This window comes from Gracilinanus agilis, chromosome 5 (genome assembly GCF_016433145.1).
Source record: "Gracilinanus agilis isolate LMUSP501 chromosome 5, AgileGrace, whole genome shotgun sequence".
In the NCBI taxonomy this organism is placed as follows: Eukaryota; Metazoa; Chordata; class Mammalia; order Didelphimorphia; family Didelphidae; genus Gracilinanus; species Gracilinanus agilis.
The window spans coordinates 17,771,204-17,785,968 of NC_058134.1; the positions used below are offsets into that span (position 1 = coordinate 17,771,204).

The 14,765-nt window shown below is 51.4% G+C and overlaps 1 protein-coding gene across 1 annotated transcript; it reads right to left on the minus strand.

Annotated features, from left to right (window-relative positions):
* Nucleotides 1–5,945: 5,945 nt before the first annotated feature.
* Nucleotides 5,946–10,621, minus strand: HOXA11 (homeobox A11). The gene is made up of 2 exons (XM_044678292.1): nucleotides 9,836–10,621; nucleotides 5,946–8,072 (listed from the first exon to the last, which is right to left on the minus strand). Exons 1-2 carry the CDS (start codon nucleotides 10,575–10,577, stop codon nucleotides 7,840–7,842), a joined length of 975 nt encoding a protein of 324 aa, XP_044534227.1. The 5' UTR covers nucleotides 10,578–10,621; the 3' UTR covers nucleotides 5,946–7,839.
* Nucleotides 10,622–14,765: the final 4,144 nt, after the last annotated feature.

Consider the following 14,765-nt stretch of genomic DNA (forward strand, 5'->3'; position numbering starts at 1 on the left):
ATACTGCCTGCTGGCTCATTCACCCCCACCCCCACCTCCCTTTTTCTGGCTGACCTACAAGGCTTCCCCATGCGCCAGAAAGCTCCAGTGCGATGAAACTCGAGCCCTCGGCCCACGCTCCTGATCCTTTCTCAGCCCACAGCAGGTATAAAGTTGGGCTCCCAGGGGCAGGTCCCTCCCGCCTCTGCTTGGCTAGCGGGACAGTGGTCAAAGGCAGGCCTGAGCCTCGGCCTTACCCAGGCCTCTTTGCCGACATGCAGAGCAGCACTGGGAGAGAGGCCCTCAGAGAGGCCAAGGCCAGAGGCCAGAGGGGCCCTCATCAGCCGCAGCTCCTGGACTAGCCAGAGGAGAAGAGTGATTGGGATCTGGCGGCCCAGCCAGGCCCAGTGCCTCTTTCTCTCCAGTCTACTCTGGGAATGCATAAACCTAAGCTCTGGCCCAGCCCCAGACCAGCCCTCTGCGCCCTCCTCCTCCCTTTCTTCCGTGTTCGCCAGTGTCTGGCCTTCATCCGTTGCACTACATCTGCCAGGTAATGGGTACTGCAGCCGAACCCAGAAAAAGGTGCAAGGAGAGGAAGCAGGAGGAGGTCAGAGAGGAGGGAGGCAAAGAACAAGGACTAGCCGGCCACGTTCTCTAGGCCTGGGGCAGGGACTAAAGCAGAGATAGAGCGGAGCCACTGAGGGTCATTTTCCTGGCGTCTAGAGAGGGAGATCATGAACCCGTAGCTGCCTGCTAGCTGGTCCTACGGCTTTCCTCGAGAGCTCACAAGGCCAAGGCAAACGGCAGCCCAGCTCTTCCAAGGCGGCTAAGGTAAACCCGCCATACACGTTTCTTTCAGGACTCATCGGGTGCCCTACTCGATCTCCCAGAACCTAATGACTCCAGGTGTCCTAGGCCAAGGCTCCCAGCCCTCTCTACAGCACTTGCTGACTTCTGGTCGGGCCAGCTTACTCTCAGCCATGCTGAGCCCTGGGGAAATGAATAGGAAAATCAAAAAGATCCAGGGAGTCAAAGAAGAGGACAGGTCAGCGGACCTATGTGCACCCCACTCGTCTCCAGGGGCAAATATCCCCAGAACCTTCTAGGTTAGGGAGACCAGCCTTTTCAGGGTGACCGAAGTAGGTAAAGAACACCGGCAGCTCTGAGGGCAGCAGACCTCCCTCCTCATCCTTGCAGCGGGAAGCTGTTAAATGCATCAACTTAATGCACTGAGGTTCTCCCCAGCTTGCTAATCTTTGGGTAAACCTAAACTCATTAACTCTCAGAATAAATCTGCCTTTTTTTGGGGGGGGATGCTGAGAATGTTGAATGGGATATGGATTTTTTTTTGTTCTTGTTTTTGTTTTGTTTTGTTTTTTGGGTGTGGGCTTTTCCTGCTCTTGGCCGAAGTGCCTCCTCAGGTTAAAAAAAAAAAGTGGGGGGGGGGCAAACTCCATTCTATCTCACCCTCAACACAAAGAAAAGGGTTTTGTGACAGACACCTAAAATTCAGGAGGCTGAGGCAACAACTGAGGCAGCCTCACCAGAATCCAGAGGAAATCGGCAAGGCCCCCACTGCCCTTTGTGAACTTTCCCCCACTAAAATGTCATCTGCTCCCCTATCTCAGAGTTCTCGGTCACTTGTCAGGACCCTGTGGAAGAGCCAAATGGGTTTTTGGTCTGGATCGGTTCCAAAGTGGGCGGCTCCCCACCGCCCCCTCCCTGCTGCAGCCCAGTGCCAACGGAGAGAACAAATGAAAAGCTCGCTAATTTTTATCTTTACTAGAATACTTCCATGCTGGGGAAAGCGGGGCCCCGGCGGGAGAGCAAGGAATCCCCTGGAAATGCAATATAACCGTGATTCCAAAGGAAGGCCGGTAGATCTTTCTCCTGGCCTCTTGCCTGCGTGTTTGCGTCGTGCTACATGCATCGTATACGTTTGCATTGTACTAAATATGTGGGCTGCGTTCCTTTTTCTTCTCTCCCCAATACGACGCAGTATTATTTCTAGCGGAGTGAAATCACAGTCCAGGCGCGTCCCGTCCCATATACTCATTTTAATATGCGAGTGTGCTCTACTCCCCGCAGGATATATGGCCATTTAGTATTGAACTTAGAAGCATGGATCTTTCCCTCCCATTTATGCATCCGAGCAGGGTTTGGACCATGAAACCCATATTCTGCCGCCGCAGCCAGAAGCTCAAGTTAGACTCCGATTTCTCTCCCGCCCCTCCCCATAATCCCGGACTATGGGGAAGGTTGTAGGCCTGGACTCTACCCTAAAACCAAACCGGCTTCCACGCGGTAACATGCTGGTGTTTCCTTCATCAATAAAATATTCCTATATCCAACCCTCTTTTCCCAACGTGTCTGAATAGACAACGGTAGCACAAACGTCCGCTTGGCACTGTGGGCTCCCATCCTCCCTTCGCTACTTTCCTCTTTTTCTTTCGTTTGACACAAACGGATGTTTCCCCTGGGTGCCTAAGATGGAGCCCCAAGCCCTCCCCAGGCCCCTTCCTAGATTCGGCTAAAAGGTCCCCAACGGCCTCGATTGCTCTTGGTGCTCCTGGCGATATTAAAGAGGCCTGGCCTGGCCTGGCCTAGCCGGGGAGCTTTGAGTCACATTGGTCATTACCGCCAGGAAAAAAAAAATCCCTTTGGGCTTACTTAGCATTTTCCTTCCCAACTGGACCCTCGCATAGGATGAGAAATAATAAACTGTTATTGCAAGAAGCAAGCTGGTTTGGTTTGGTTTGGTTTTGAAATCGAGGTCCTAAGCTGATCCCGGCGGTAAACAATTTGTATTTACGGGAGGCAGGGGCCCAAGGGGGGACTCCCGAGTTTTCCTCTAGCGCTAGTGGCAGTGGAACGCAGGGGCCTGAAAAAAAGAAAGTTTCCATGTTGGTCCCGGACCGCCTAAATCACGAACTCTGGAATTCAGTCCGGAGCTTTGCCGAGATCGCTACACATACTTTAGAAACATTTTTCGTCAGCAATGACGTCTTTTTCCTCGTTCATCTCCACTAAGGTTAGCATTTCCTATTTGGCCGCACTGAACCAAGCAGATAGACGTGCCCTTTGCTTTCTTTCCTCTCCCTCCGCCCCCCCCCCCTTTGCTTTCAATGATCTCTATCGAAATTTTGCTTTCTTCAGAAAACCAGGCTCTCCGGCCATCATTGGCTTTTCTTACAACCCCGGGGTTGCCTCTCTTCTCTCCTGCCCTCTGCAAGTAGCCCCTCGTTCTCCTGGAAGGAGTAGGCCCAAGTAGTAAAGAGGAAAGCCCCCCAGAGCCCAGCTCCCCAGGGACTCAGACTCGGAGGAAGGCAAGTCACCCTAGGTCTCCGCCTAATCTGGGGGCACGAGGGAGTAAAAGAATCTCCTTATCGGAATTTAGAGAATGGAGGGGGAAAGTGAGTAGTTAACCCCTTCGCCCATTAGTGCATGCTGCAGAAGCCAAGCTTCAGTGAATAGGAATGAAACAAAGAAAAGGAAAAGGAGATATTATATTCATATTTATGGAGCCAGAGAGACAGCAATGGAGAGTGAGGAGGGAGGGAGGGAGGGAGGGAGAGGGCGACGTTGCCCACAAAATTAGGAATGAAGGATGTCTTTTTAAATCTAGTTTCAGAAAAACCCCGATGTAGAGATTGCGTTCTGGGAGTTCAGGCACAATGGAAGCTTTTGAAAATGCGTATTTACCAGCAGTACTTCCCAATTCGGCTGTGGCAGAAATCTAAATCTGCTCCCTCCCTAGTGGCTTTCCCTCTCTCGAACAAAGGTCTCCCACCAGGCCGGCCTGCGCATTAGGGAGCGGCACCGAGTGGGGGGGGGGGGGAGTTTGTCTTCCTGCAGAATACACAGCAAAACGTTCCAGCGAGGGATTGAGCCATCAGACTCTGCCCGAGCTTAAGGTTGAAACCGGGAAAACTTTAAGAATAAGAGACCTCGTCGGAGTGCCCCCACCAAAGGCAACCCTACGAAAACAACCTCACTCCTGTTAACACTTGCCGGCTTCTCCCCGCAGCTTGGCCGAAGCGGTGACAGTGCAACAGCCCCGCAAGAAAGACAATTGCCTCTAAGTAGAAAAAAGGCTAAACCCTGAGTTGAACCTCCAACTTTTAGACTGGGTCTGATCTCCGCATCTTTCCAGCTGGGGGGCGGGCGGAAGACCTTGAACCCAGAGCTCGGAGCTCGGGCGGGGTCGCCACCAAGCTTGACCACAGCCCTCAGAGCCGTTTTCCAACGGACACCACCTGAGACTCAAACCTTCAAACTTGTGGGCACTTACCTTGAGGGGGCTTCCTAAGGCACTGCCCATCTCTTCCGCCGGCTCGCCCTTCCCGGCCTCCCGCGTGTGTGTGTGGGGTGTTTAAATGCGATTAACAACCTATCTTGAGGACCCCCTTTTGCGACTGGGAACAGGGGAAAGTGAGATAATTTAAACGTGCTTCTTCTAGGATCTGAAGGGAACAAAGGCCAAGCCAGCTTCTTGCAGGGCTCCGTGGCTCCCACGGCGGCGGCTTTGACATTGATCGGAAGCGCGCCACCTCGTGGCCGCCGTGCGCCTAGGCCCGAGCGCGAATGCTGGTTTTCAAAGCCGGCTCTCCCTCATAAAGAGATGCTGGAGAATGAGCCCAGACCGCTGCTATTCAGATCTAATTTTTACATCTAAGAAATTGCTTCAAAACCTCGGCTGGGTTTATAGCAGAGCATTCCAAATATGCAAATCGGCCAGTCACGGACGGGTTTATGACCACATTGTCACAGCAACCAGGAGGATGTGATTTTTATTGGGCCAGGAAATCAAATCCTCCGACCAGGGAGCAGCTCCAGGCCTCCACTCAGTTCTAGCAACTTGCAGCGAATTTCAGTTAATTTTTAACTAGCAAGAAAAGGAAGTCCCTGCTTTTAGCCCGGGGGGATGCAAAGAGTCCTCCCTCCTTTCCCCCTCCTCCAGCATCCCCCACCCCCATCCCTCAATATCCTGGTCTGTTTGTCTGTCTGCTTCGTTTCCTTGACAGGCATCTCTGGGTCCCTCTGGCTCACTTTCAACTTGCATCCACCAGGCCCGACCAGTCAGATAAACAAACAGACACCGGCTCCTCTTCCTCACTCTCGGATTATATCCCTCTCCCCAGGGCCAGACGCCCGCCTGACTGGGTGGGTGGGTGGGGTTGAGGGGGTGGGGTGGTCAACAAAAGGTCCTGGCTGGTTCGCCCTTCACCTCAAGGTTATGGGTGATGTCCAAAGCAAGATAGAAGTTCAAAGCCAGGAAACAATGAGAAAAAGACTGACTACTCCCCCCACCTCAAAGAAAACCCCCAACAAAATAGGAAGGAATAAAAGGAAAAGGCTCCCTTCTGTACCGGTAGAGAAAAAGCCCCTTTGGGAAGGGTCCCCTAAGCACTGCCTCCAGCGCAATCCTTCATTTTCTCGCACTTTGTTTCCCGGTGTACCTCAAAACCCTTTCAGGACCCACCGTTTGATGGCGGTCCTGGACCAGAGCGCCACAAACCTGGTCCCTTCCCCTCACTCCCTTTGAGTTTGACCGAGAGAAGCTTGGGAAGGTGAGAGGGATGGAGTCTTTCCTGAAGACCCCATCTGAGAAGTACCCCAACTCTCTGCCATTGGAGGCCCTGACTTTCTTCCAATCTGCCTTAGTGGAGGTGATGGAGACTCTGGGGACAGACTCTTAGCCTAGTGACCTCCATTAAGCTTCTACCCCCCCACATCGATTTCCTCCGAACCTTTTCATCTGAAGCCTGGGGCACCCTTGGGATGAACAACCGCCACAACAAACCTAACCAAATTCTCGCCATTCAATGAAGAGGGAGTGGGCTCAGTGGTCTTCTCTCTCTCTCTCTCTCTCTCTCTCTCTCTCTCTCTCTCTCTCTCTCTCTTTCTCTCTTTCTCTCTCTCGTTTCCTATTTGTAGGTGATTGGATTCGAGGCATTTGGCGATGGGAAGCAGTCAGGGAGAGGAATGTCACAAACCAGGATAAATATTATAAAGTTTCCATTTTTTTTTTTATTTTCCTTGTGCCCCGTTGCAGTGTATACATGCAGCCCAATATGTTGGCATACGAAAAGAACACTGTACATACATAGAGACGATACATTTCTCAAAACAGTGATGGAATATGAAGATAATGCATCTCAGTGAATCGTGGTAAGGAAGGACACGACCCTGTTTGGTAAGCTGACTGTCCTCCAATTAGTTTGTAGGTCCACCCCCACCCCCAGTCTTTGCATAAGTTTGAAAGGCTCCTTCCCTCAACCCTCTCCGAAGGCCACCACCTCCCCCCAAATCAAAATATGTAAAAAAGTATTCAAACAAAATAGGTTATGGTTTCTTTATTTACAAGTCTTGTAAAACACTGTTCCTGTATGAAACATACATTCAAAATTCTCACCAGTAAATTAATCTCGCCATGAACATCGCTCCTTTTGTAAACAGATATAGAATCTTAAATATTTTTCATTCTTCCTTTTTCTTTAAATTGCATTTTCTTCCATCGCTTTGGTTCCTGCAGGGAAATATATATATCTCTATAGACTATTTCTCTTTTAAAATAATTGCGAACAACTCTCCTTTCCTGGTGTATTTCGGGCAAAGCTTTTTAGGACATGGAATGGTAGGACCTACACGCAATTGGAGGGGAGAAAACAGAATGCGAGTATTTACATTGTCTGCCTGCTCTGCCCCATCGCGGAATTCCTGCCTCCCTCCCTACTTTCGCAAACAACACTGGATGAAAGGACTTTTAATGATCCGATGTCAGTGCATTGCACAAATCCACGTCTCAATTAAGTGTTGGGTGGGATTTGCCAAACTCGCTCTCCACAGGTATTTCCTGAAGAAAGTTTGGGGAGTCAGAAGCAGCTTGTGAGAGGAATTTGTCTTTTCTCTCCCTTCTCCCTCTGGTCCATTGTTGAAGTTCAGGGGTTCAGTCCGAGCCCCGGGTGGGCTCTCTCCAGCTTGGTTACTTAACCGCGACTAAACCCAGAGTCTCTCCAGGTGGGCAGAGGGCTGGGGCTGCTGTGATCGCGGTGGTGTTTTTTTTTTTTCTTTTTCTTTCCCCCCCCCCCCCCGAAGGGATCGGGTAAGTCGGTACCTGAAATATTTCAGGAATATTTCCAAAGTGTTGTTCCCTCTCGACTGCAACCGAAGGCTAATTAGCCTCTTTTCGTATTGGCTGTTGGAGAGAGTACTGTTTATCTTCCTTTCCATCAAGAGGGATCGGGGCCCTGCTCTAACTGAAGAATCCCCCTTTCTTCGGTCCCTTCCCCCTCCCCCCAAGTCTGTAGTTTGCTCTTGGCGGTGTGGTTGTTTTTCCAAGGTTGATTTCGCACTGGTCCTCGCTGCATATCTTGGGTCTTAGTATCCCCTTCCATCTTAGGTCAGCCATCCTGCACCGAGGCCCAAGCAAAGGGACCTACAGCTAGGTGTGGAGACCCCTTCCCCCTTTGTCCTATGCCTCCCTTTGGAAAGTAAGGAGCCAGTTTCCTTATAGCCCGGGTACAGGGTCTGTCACAGTAAGAGATAAAAAGTCCCACCCTGGAGTGAGGGGCGGCCAAAATACTCCGACTTAGAGCCATAGAGGTCCCAATGGAATGGATTCCAGTTGATATGGGAATAGGAAAATTCCAATATCCTCCTTAATAACGCCAAAACCCCACCAAAGGCCCAGGGCGCTGTCCTGGCGTGTGAACCCCCCAGTCCCTCTATCCCTCGGTTCCACATCTTTCTCCTGAAAAGTCACCCGTGTGGCTTGACCTTGTCAAGGGCGAAATCTGAATTTAATCTCTTCTTGGAAAAAAAAAAAGCCCCACGAACCCCCCAAGTCGGGACCGACTCTTAGAGTAGCGGGTTGGCGGAGTAGTATTGTAATCGGTCTCTGTTAATTTTTTTTTCTTTCATGCGTCTGTTCTGAAACCAGATTTTGACTTGGCGGTCGGTCAGGTTGAGCATTCGAGAGAGCTGGAGACGCTTCTCCTTGTTAATATAGACACTGAAGAAGAATTCTCTCTCGAGTTCTCGAATCTGGTATTTTGTGTAGGGGCAACGTTTTTTCCGGGTCCGCTGGCCACCTGTGGAATGAGAGAAGGTAGAGAGAGGGCTGTTGAGGTTGGAGGTGTGGGGGTGACCTTGAGATTTCAACTTAAACCTCTTCACAAGAAGAGCAGGGGCACGGGGACTGGGACTCTTTAGCCCCTTTGGGCTGGCACTGCCCTGGTCTTCCCTTGCCTGGTAGTTTCGGTTAGAGGACTCCTCTTGACACCTTCTTCCCTTCCTCCAGTCTACCTCGCCTCTTCAACCCAAAGCCCGGAGGGGAAAGGGGCTACTTCCTGCAGGAGGCTGAATGAACCAAGCTCTCCTCGCCCAACCCCAGGAAGAGTCTAGCTAAAAGTCAGTACTTCAAGCCAGACTGCCCCCCCCTCCGATGAAGGCAATACACCAGACTCTAGATCAGAAACGCATGTTCTCCCAAGCAACAGGCTGAAAGGCTGAAGCTTTTAAAGCCAGCCAGGGGTTACCCTGAAGCTCTTAGGGCCCTGATAGACTAAACAAACAACGTCTCGCAGAAATTTCACCTACTAGCACCTGGAGCATCCTTTCTTTCTTTCTTTCTTTCTTCCTTCCTTTCTTTCTTTCTTTCTTTCTTTTTTTTTTAAAGGGGCCAGGAAGACGGCTCCCATTCCAGCGGCTTCTCTTGCCCTTGGCTATTGGCTGGGGTTTGGCAAACATCTCTGACTTTTCTTCTCCCTCTTTTGTCAGAGGCCAGTGGTCCTTGAATCTACACTTTGGTCAGCCCACTCGGATTCATATCCTCCCCGTGGTTAAAAGCAACGGCTTCTAGGCAGCCCGGTTCCTTTCTCTAGCCCCATAGCGGAGGGGCCCCAATCCTGTCTTCTCCCTCTCCCAAGCAATTTCCCGGAGATTTCAGCAAATGCTTCCCTCACCCCTGAAGTTCCCCTTCCCACCCCCCACCCCACCCGAGACGATCCTCTGCAGGTAGGACTGAGGGGGAGAAACAGAGCCCAGTTCTTCAAAGCCTTAGCAAGCTTGGTCTTAAAAAGGAGTTGAGGGGAGAGGGGGAAAAAAAACCACAGACATAAAAAACCCCCCTTCTGACAGATTGAATAACAATTGCGAGAAGGAACACGCCGCCGGACAGAAGGCGGCCAGTAATTGCCACAGTGCCTGAGTAAAATGGCTTCCTTTGGACAAAAAGGCCAGCTTTGGGTTAATTTGTTTCTTTCTAATATATTGCTAGCGTGGGCCGGGCGGGCTGAGCTAGCTAGCTGGGCAGCCCAGCTCCCTCTCTCGGGCTCTCTCTCTCTCTCTCTTTCTCTCAGGCGGTGGTTACACATCAGCCCTGCCTTTGAATGTGGGCCCCTAACTAGACTCTGGGCGCAACACATGGCTTTTATAAAAAGCGCTGGATTACCTCGGTATCAAAGGCTCCGGGATCCCTTTCGGGGGTGAATTTACAGGCGACCCCCCTCCATTTCCCCCCTTCCCGAGGGCTGACCCCGGAGCGGGAGCCGGGACTCTGGGCTGCTGCTTGGGGGGTGAAGGGCGGAAAAAAAAAAAAAAAAAGAACCAGAGTGGGTGCTTTACTTTCCTTTTTTTTTCAGGCCTCCATTGGCCGGTGGGTATTTCACGGCCAATTTCAGCCCTCGCCACGTGATCGCGCCTTTTTATAACAAAGTTTTGTTGGGGGAAATCTAAGGGCCCTTCATAAACCTTATATGCTTATAAAACAGCATATAAAAATTTAACAGCGGGGCTGCGCTACATTTCCAAGTCCCCTCTCAGAGAGCGCGCGGGGCGCTGCCTTTATACCTACTGGAGCCGCTGGATTTGTCCTCATTGTTGCCGGAAGATGATTCGGGGCTGCTGCTGCTTTCAGTCCGCCGGCGCCTTTCCTTCTCCTCTGCTGCAGCGGCGGCTGCCGCTGCCGCAGCTGCCGCTGCCGCCGCTGCATTCTCCCTGCCGCCACAGCCGCCGCCGCCGGCGTCCGAACTTGAAGTTGGCGGGGCAGCTGCAGCTGCCGCCGCCGCCCCGGCCACCGGGGGCATTTTGTCCGTGCCCTTGTCCCCCGGGTAGTCGGAGGAGGAGGCGGTGGCCAGGTTGTCCGGGGGGCCGTACGCAGTCTCGAAAAACTGGTCGAAAGCCTGGGGCAGGACCCCGTTCCTGCCCACAGTGCTATAGAAATTGGACGAGGTGCCCGTGGTGCTGGGGTGGTGGTAGACGTTGGCGGAGTTCTTGGCCAGCATGTCGCCCACGCTCGCGCTGCCGGAGGCGGGCAGGCAGTCTCTGTGCATGAGCTCCTCTGCGGAATAGCAGTGGGGCAGGTTGGCCCGGGGGTGCCATTTACTGGAGGGCTCAATGGCGTACTCCCGGAAGGTTACTTCTCTTACAGGTTGGACCTGGGGGAGGTTGGACGAGTAGGAGTATGTCATGGGGCGAGAAGACGGGGTTTGGGGTAAAAAAGAAGGGAGGCTCGAGAAGTCAGGACCCGAGACGTAGTAAGTACAACTGGGTAAATACATGTTAGACGAGCAGGGCACGCGCTCATCAAAATCCATCCTGGGCTACCTCGCTCTCGGCGCATTAGCTGAGCTCCACATGATTCTCGGATGCAGCTGCGTCTTTGAAGCAGATCCGTGAAGTAGAAATTTGGAGACGTAAGCTGACGTGGAAATCTATCCCCATCCTTAGCAGGGAGGTGCTGGTCATGTGACCAAATGTTGAAATTGACAAGCTGCGAGTCCAGGCCCTCCCCCCCCCTTCCTCCCTACCCCCACCCCCTTTCCTTTCTTTGTGGCCATCTCAGGGGAAGCAACAGATCGGCACTTGGTATTCTCTCCGAAAGCTCAGTAATCTCCAGTGTAACTCATGTTCGCTGGGGCACCCTCAGAGGACCGCCGGACGCGTGACAGACCCTGCTTGGCTCCCCTCCGGGGGAGGGGTTCTCAAGCCCCTGCCTCCCCCTCTCCACTACTACAGACCTCGACGGTCCGTTCCACCCCTCCCCCCTTTAGGCTGGCGAGTGCCTTCTTGCCAAGGTGATCTCCTGGAGACGTTGGGACTGGGGCTGGGAGCCCTGTGCTTTCTGTCTCTGGGTCCGCCTCTGCCTTTCTCCTTCTCCCGGGTTTCCTGGATTCCCCCTCCCTACCCCACCCCCCAGCTCCAGTCAGGGTCTCTTGCTTCCGATTCAGTTTTTTTTTTTTTTTTCCCATCCCCTGGTCTATCCGTTTCAGAGCTAGCCTTCGTCGCTGTGAATGTGCTGGACTCCGGGCTTGTCCGATTTGCACGGTGGCTCCATTACACGCTCGCATTCACGGTCACTTCCGAGGCGCTCCAATAACTCACCTCCCTTTACTGGGATCCTCATCAGTTCCCCAAGGCGGTTTTCACCCGCGCTTTTCCAGACCTGCTCAGCTATGCTAGGCGTTCGTCTCACCCGGGATCTTTCTCACTCTTCGCCCCCATTTCCTCTCTTCTTACTCCCTACCCCCACCTTCCCACGCTTGCTCCCCACTTTTGGAGCCCCCTGACCCAGAGACCTGGCCTAGGGTGGGGCGGGGAGGGGAGGGAGGCTGCATGTTGTCCTCGATGCCTAGCAGGGATGACTTGGGAAAGCAATGGCCATGAAGAGAGCCTGGGCTCTACAAACACTTCCAGTCTTGCTTAATTACACCAGTCTAGTTAATAGGAATTGACGTCCAAGGCTCTTTCCAGGAGCAGGCTGGACACGCAGTGACTCCGCACCACTACTTCTCTGCGGCAGGCAGACCCAGACAGTGTTGGGTTGGGGTTCTGGGGGAGTCAGTTCCCGGCAGGGAGAGAAAAGGGGGAGCTGTTTTTGAAAACTAGATGAAGGCTTTGCCTCTCTTTACTTGAAAGAGAAGAGAGAGAGAGCAGGCAGCGGCGCCTGGGCAAGGCAGGAACTTGAAAGTCTCGGTGTCCACCCCATAGAACGAGGAATACCAAAGAAAATAGAGAGAGAGCCAAACACAGCACCTTTGGAAGAAGGCAGCTGAACGAGAGACAGACACAGACACAGACACAGATAATGCACACAGGGAGACAGAGGTACACAGAAACACAGGATAGAGAAAGACTGAGAGAACCGCCTGTGGTTATTCTGACAATTTAACTCTTATTTGCTTTGGGGAAAGTGGGGAAAAGGTAAAGAAATGAAGGAAAACCCTAGCAGTTCTGCCAGATTTAATTATCCAGCTTTAGGGGGGGGGTGAAGAGGGAGAGGGAAATCGCAGACTGTGGCAGCTGACCACAAAGGGCGCCGCAGAAGCCGGGGTGCTTAGGAATTGATCCTACTTTCTATCCCTCTTTTCCTGGCACTTGCAGGGGGGAAGGTACCAAAAGGAACTCGAAATATGAAAAAGGCTAACCTTTTCCCATTCCACATCTCCCACTTCCAGTGGACAAAAAGATCTACATATGTGAGTGTGTAGATATGAAGACTTGCAGCCTAAATTCCATCCAAAGATCTTCAGTATTTAAATGTCAACATCGATTTATTTATTTATTGCTGAGCTGATCGTAACTGACTTAATAACAAATCTAATCATGTTTGCTTCGGGAAAGAAATATTCTCATTATGTATTTTCACCAAATGATGGCTCACCATTCCATTTGAATACCGGCCATAAATATCAATAATACGCAGTAATTACTTTGTAGTGGAGTAAACTAATTTATTAGCATTTATGTTTATATGCCTTTTTTTTTTTTTTACAAGGATTACTTCTCACAAATCACATCCCTCGGACACCGCTATTTAACGAACTCTAATCAGGGTCTGCATCGAGAAAACCTTGCGATTATTAAGGTTGGTGGGATAAGTTTAAGGATGACTCCTGCATTCCCAGTTCGCCATTTCTGTCCCCTGTTGCTTGGGGAGAGGAAAAGAAATGAATGGGTAGTGGAAGGGAGGGAGGATGAGGGGAAGGATGAAGGAAGTTCTTGACCTGATAACGATAGCTAGAGATTGCACTTCAAGGAAATAATATGTGTTTCAAAAGGCATCTCCAAGGCTGCCACACGTTTGCCTCTCTGCCTGATCTCCTGTTGTATCCTCTCCTTCATTTACTCTTGGAAAAAAGGAAAGGAAAAAAAAAATGTAGACCTCTGGGGTTTCCTCCTTTTTTTTTTTCTTGCATTGAGGTTTCTATATAAAAAATACAACTTCCCCCACCCTCGCCTCCCCCACCCACCCCCTCCCTCCAACAAAAGGGCTGTCTGAAGGATTTCAGTGACTTTGAGATAACAAAGGCGCCACCATCGCAGGCTTCGCCCCGCCCCTGGGCGATGGCAAACCCATTCTTGCACTTGTATTAGGGCTTTTAAGGCCATAATTGAACACGGGACGTCTAGGAGAACCGAAAACAGTTCTAGACAGACCTCCGGCTTTATAGCCCTTTGGCAGTCAACTTCAGCTTGGGGTAGAGCAGACAAGCCCGCGTTGCTCAGCGGTGAGATGGCTGTGCCACCCTGTCCACAACTCCTGGCCTTCACTTTTTAATTAACTGCACCCTCCCCGCCATAGAGGGAAGAGTGACCCCGAAAAGGTTGGTATGAGGGCGTCAGTCTGATTTAGGTTTACCTTTTCCGGCTCCGTATCTTTTTTCCCAACCTGGCAAAGGAGGGGGTGGTTCCCTCTTACCCCTCTTACCCCCAAGATCGTGTACTGGAAACAAAGGAGTACTCAGAATGAGAAGAGAGAGCTTGAGGATGCAACCGCGGTGGCTGGCCTGAGCAAGAACTAGGCTGTGACTTTGGGCACAGGTCGGGGGAATAGTATGAACTGAGAAAACTGAGCTCTGAGCCGTGTATATGGGAACTCTCCAAAACAGAATTGTCTCAAGGGAAGGCTTTGGAAACCAGGCAAATCTTTGGGGATTGCTAGTGGGAAAGGGTGGGAGCAAGGAGGCAATGTGTGGGAAGATAACGGGGAACGACCCCTGCCGTCCGAGCAGACAGACAGACGCAAGGTCCTGTTCTTAGCTTTTATTTGCTGTTAAATGAAACCTAACTCATTTACTCTCCCTGCCTTCTTGGAATGCCTGCGCGGGAGATAACTGGGGTGGAGAGGGGGGTGGCTGTCCTTACAAATAGGAGAGAATATTCGTTATTGGGGAAGAAGAGGTGGAGGGAGAAAAGGCCCAAGGCTGCCAGGGGGAGGGTGGGGGCATTGATTTTGACTTTGCTCTTTGCCTGTCTGAGGCTGTTTAAGGAGGCCCAATCCAAGGGTACAAGGCGCACTCAGCTTCAGGAGAGGCCCAGAGAATAAGGGAAGAGCAGGCAAGAACCTGAGCATATCACGACCCTTTCCCGTGTTCTCCAAGCTTTCCCAGGTAAGATAGACCCAAAGCTCTGTCCTTGTCCGGGTGATCCGGTCTCTGCAAACTGTGCTTTGCACAGGGGGGAAGACAGTCAAATAACCTAGAAGATCGATTTCATATCTCTCGCTAGATTTCTTTAATTTTACTGGTCTTCGTGGAGTTTCTTAAGAGCCTTATGTAAAGTGCCTGAAAATTCCTTCGGAAGAAGGTAAACAATTTTAGGAATTCTGGACATTGGACCGACCTGCTTCTAATGAGTATTAGAATGGGCAGGCAAAGAGTGAAGTTCCTTCGGGCTGATTTGTAAAAAAAAAAAAAATCCAAGTCTCTACGGTTAAGCGAGGATTGGGCTCCTCTGGTTCCGTTGGGTGCATTTTGAGGCGAAACCAATTTTTGCATAAAACA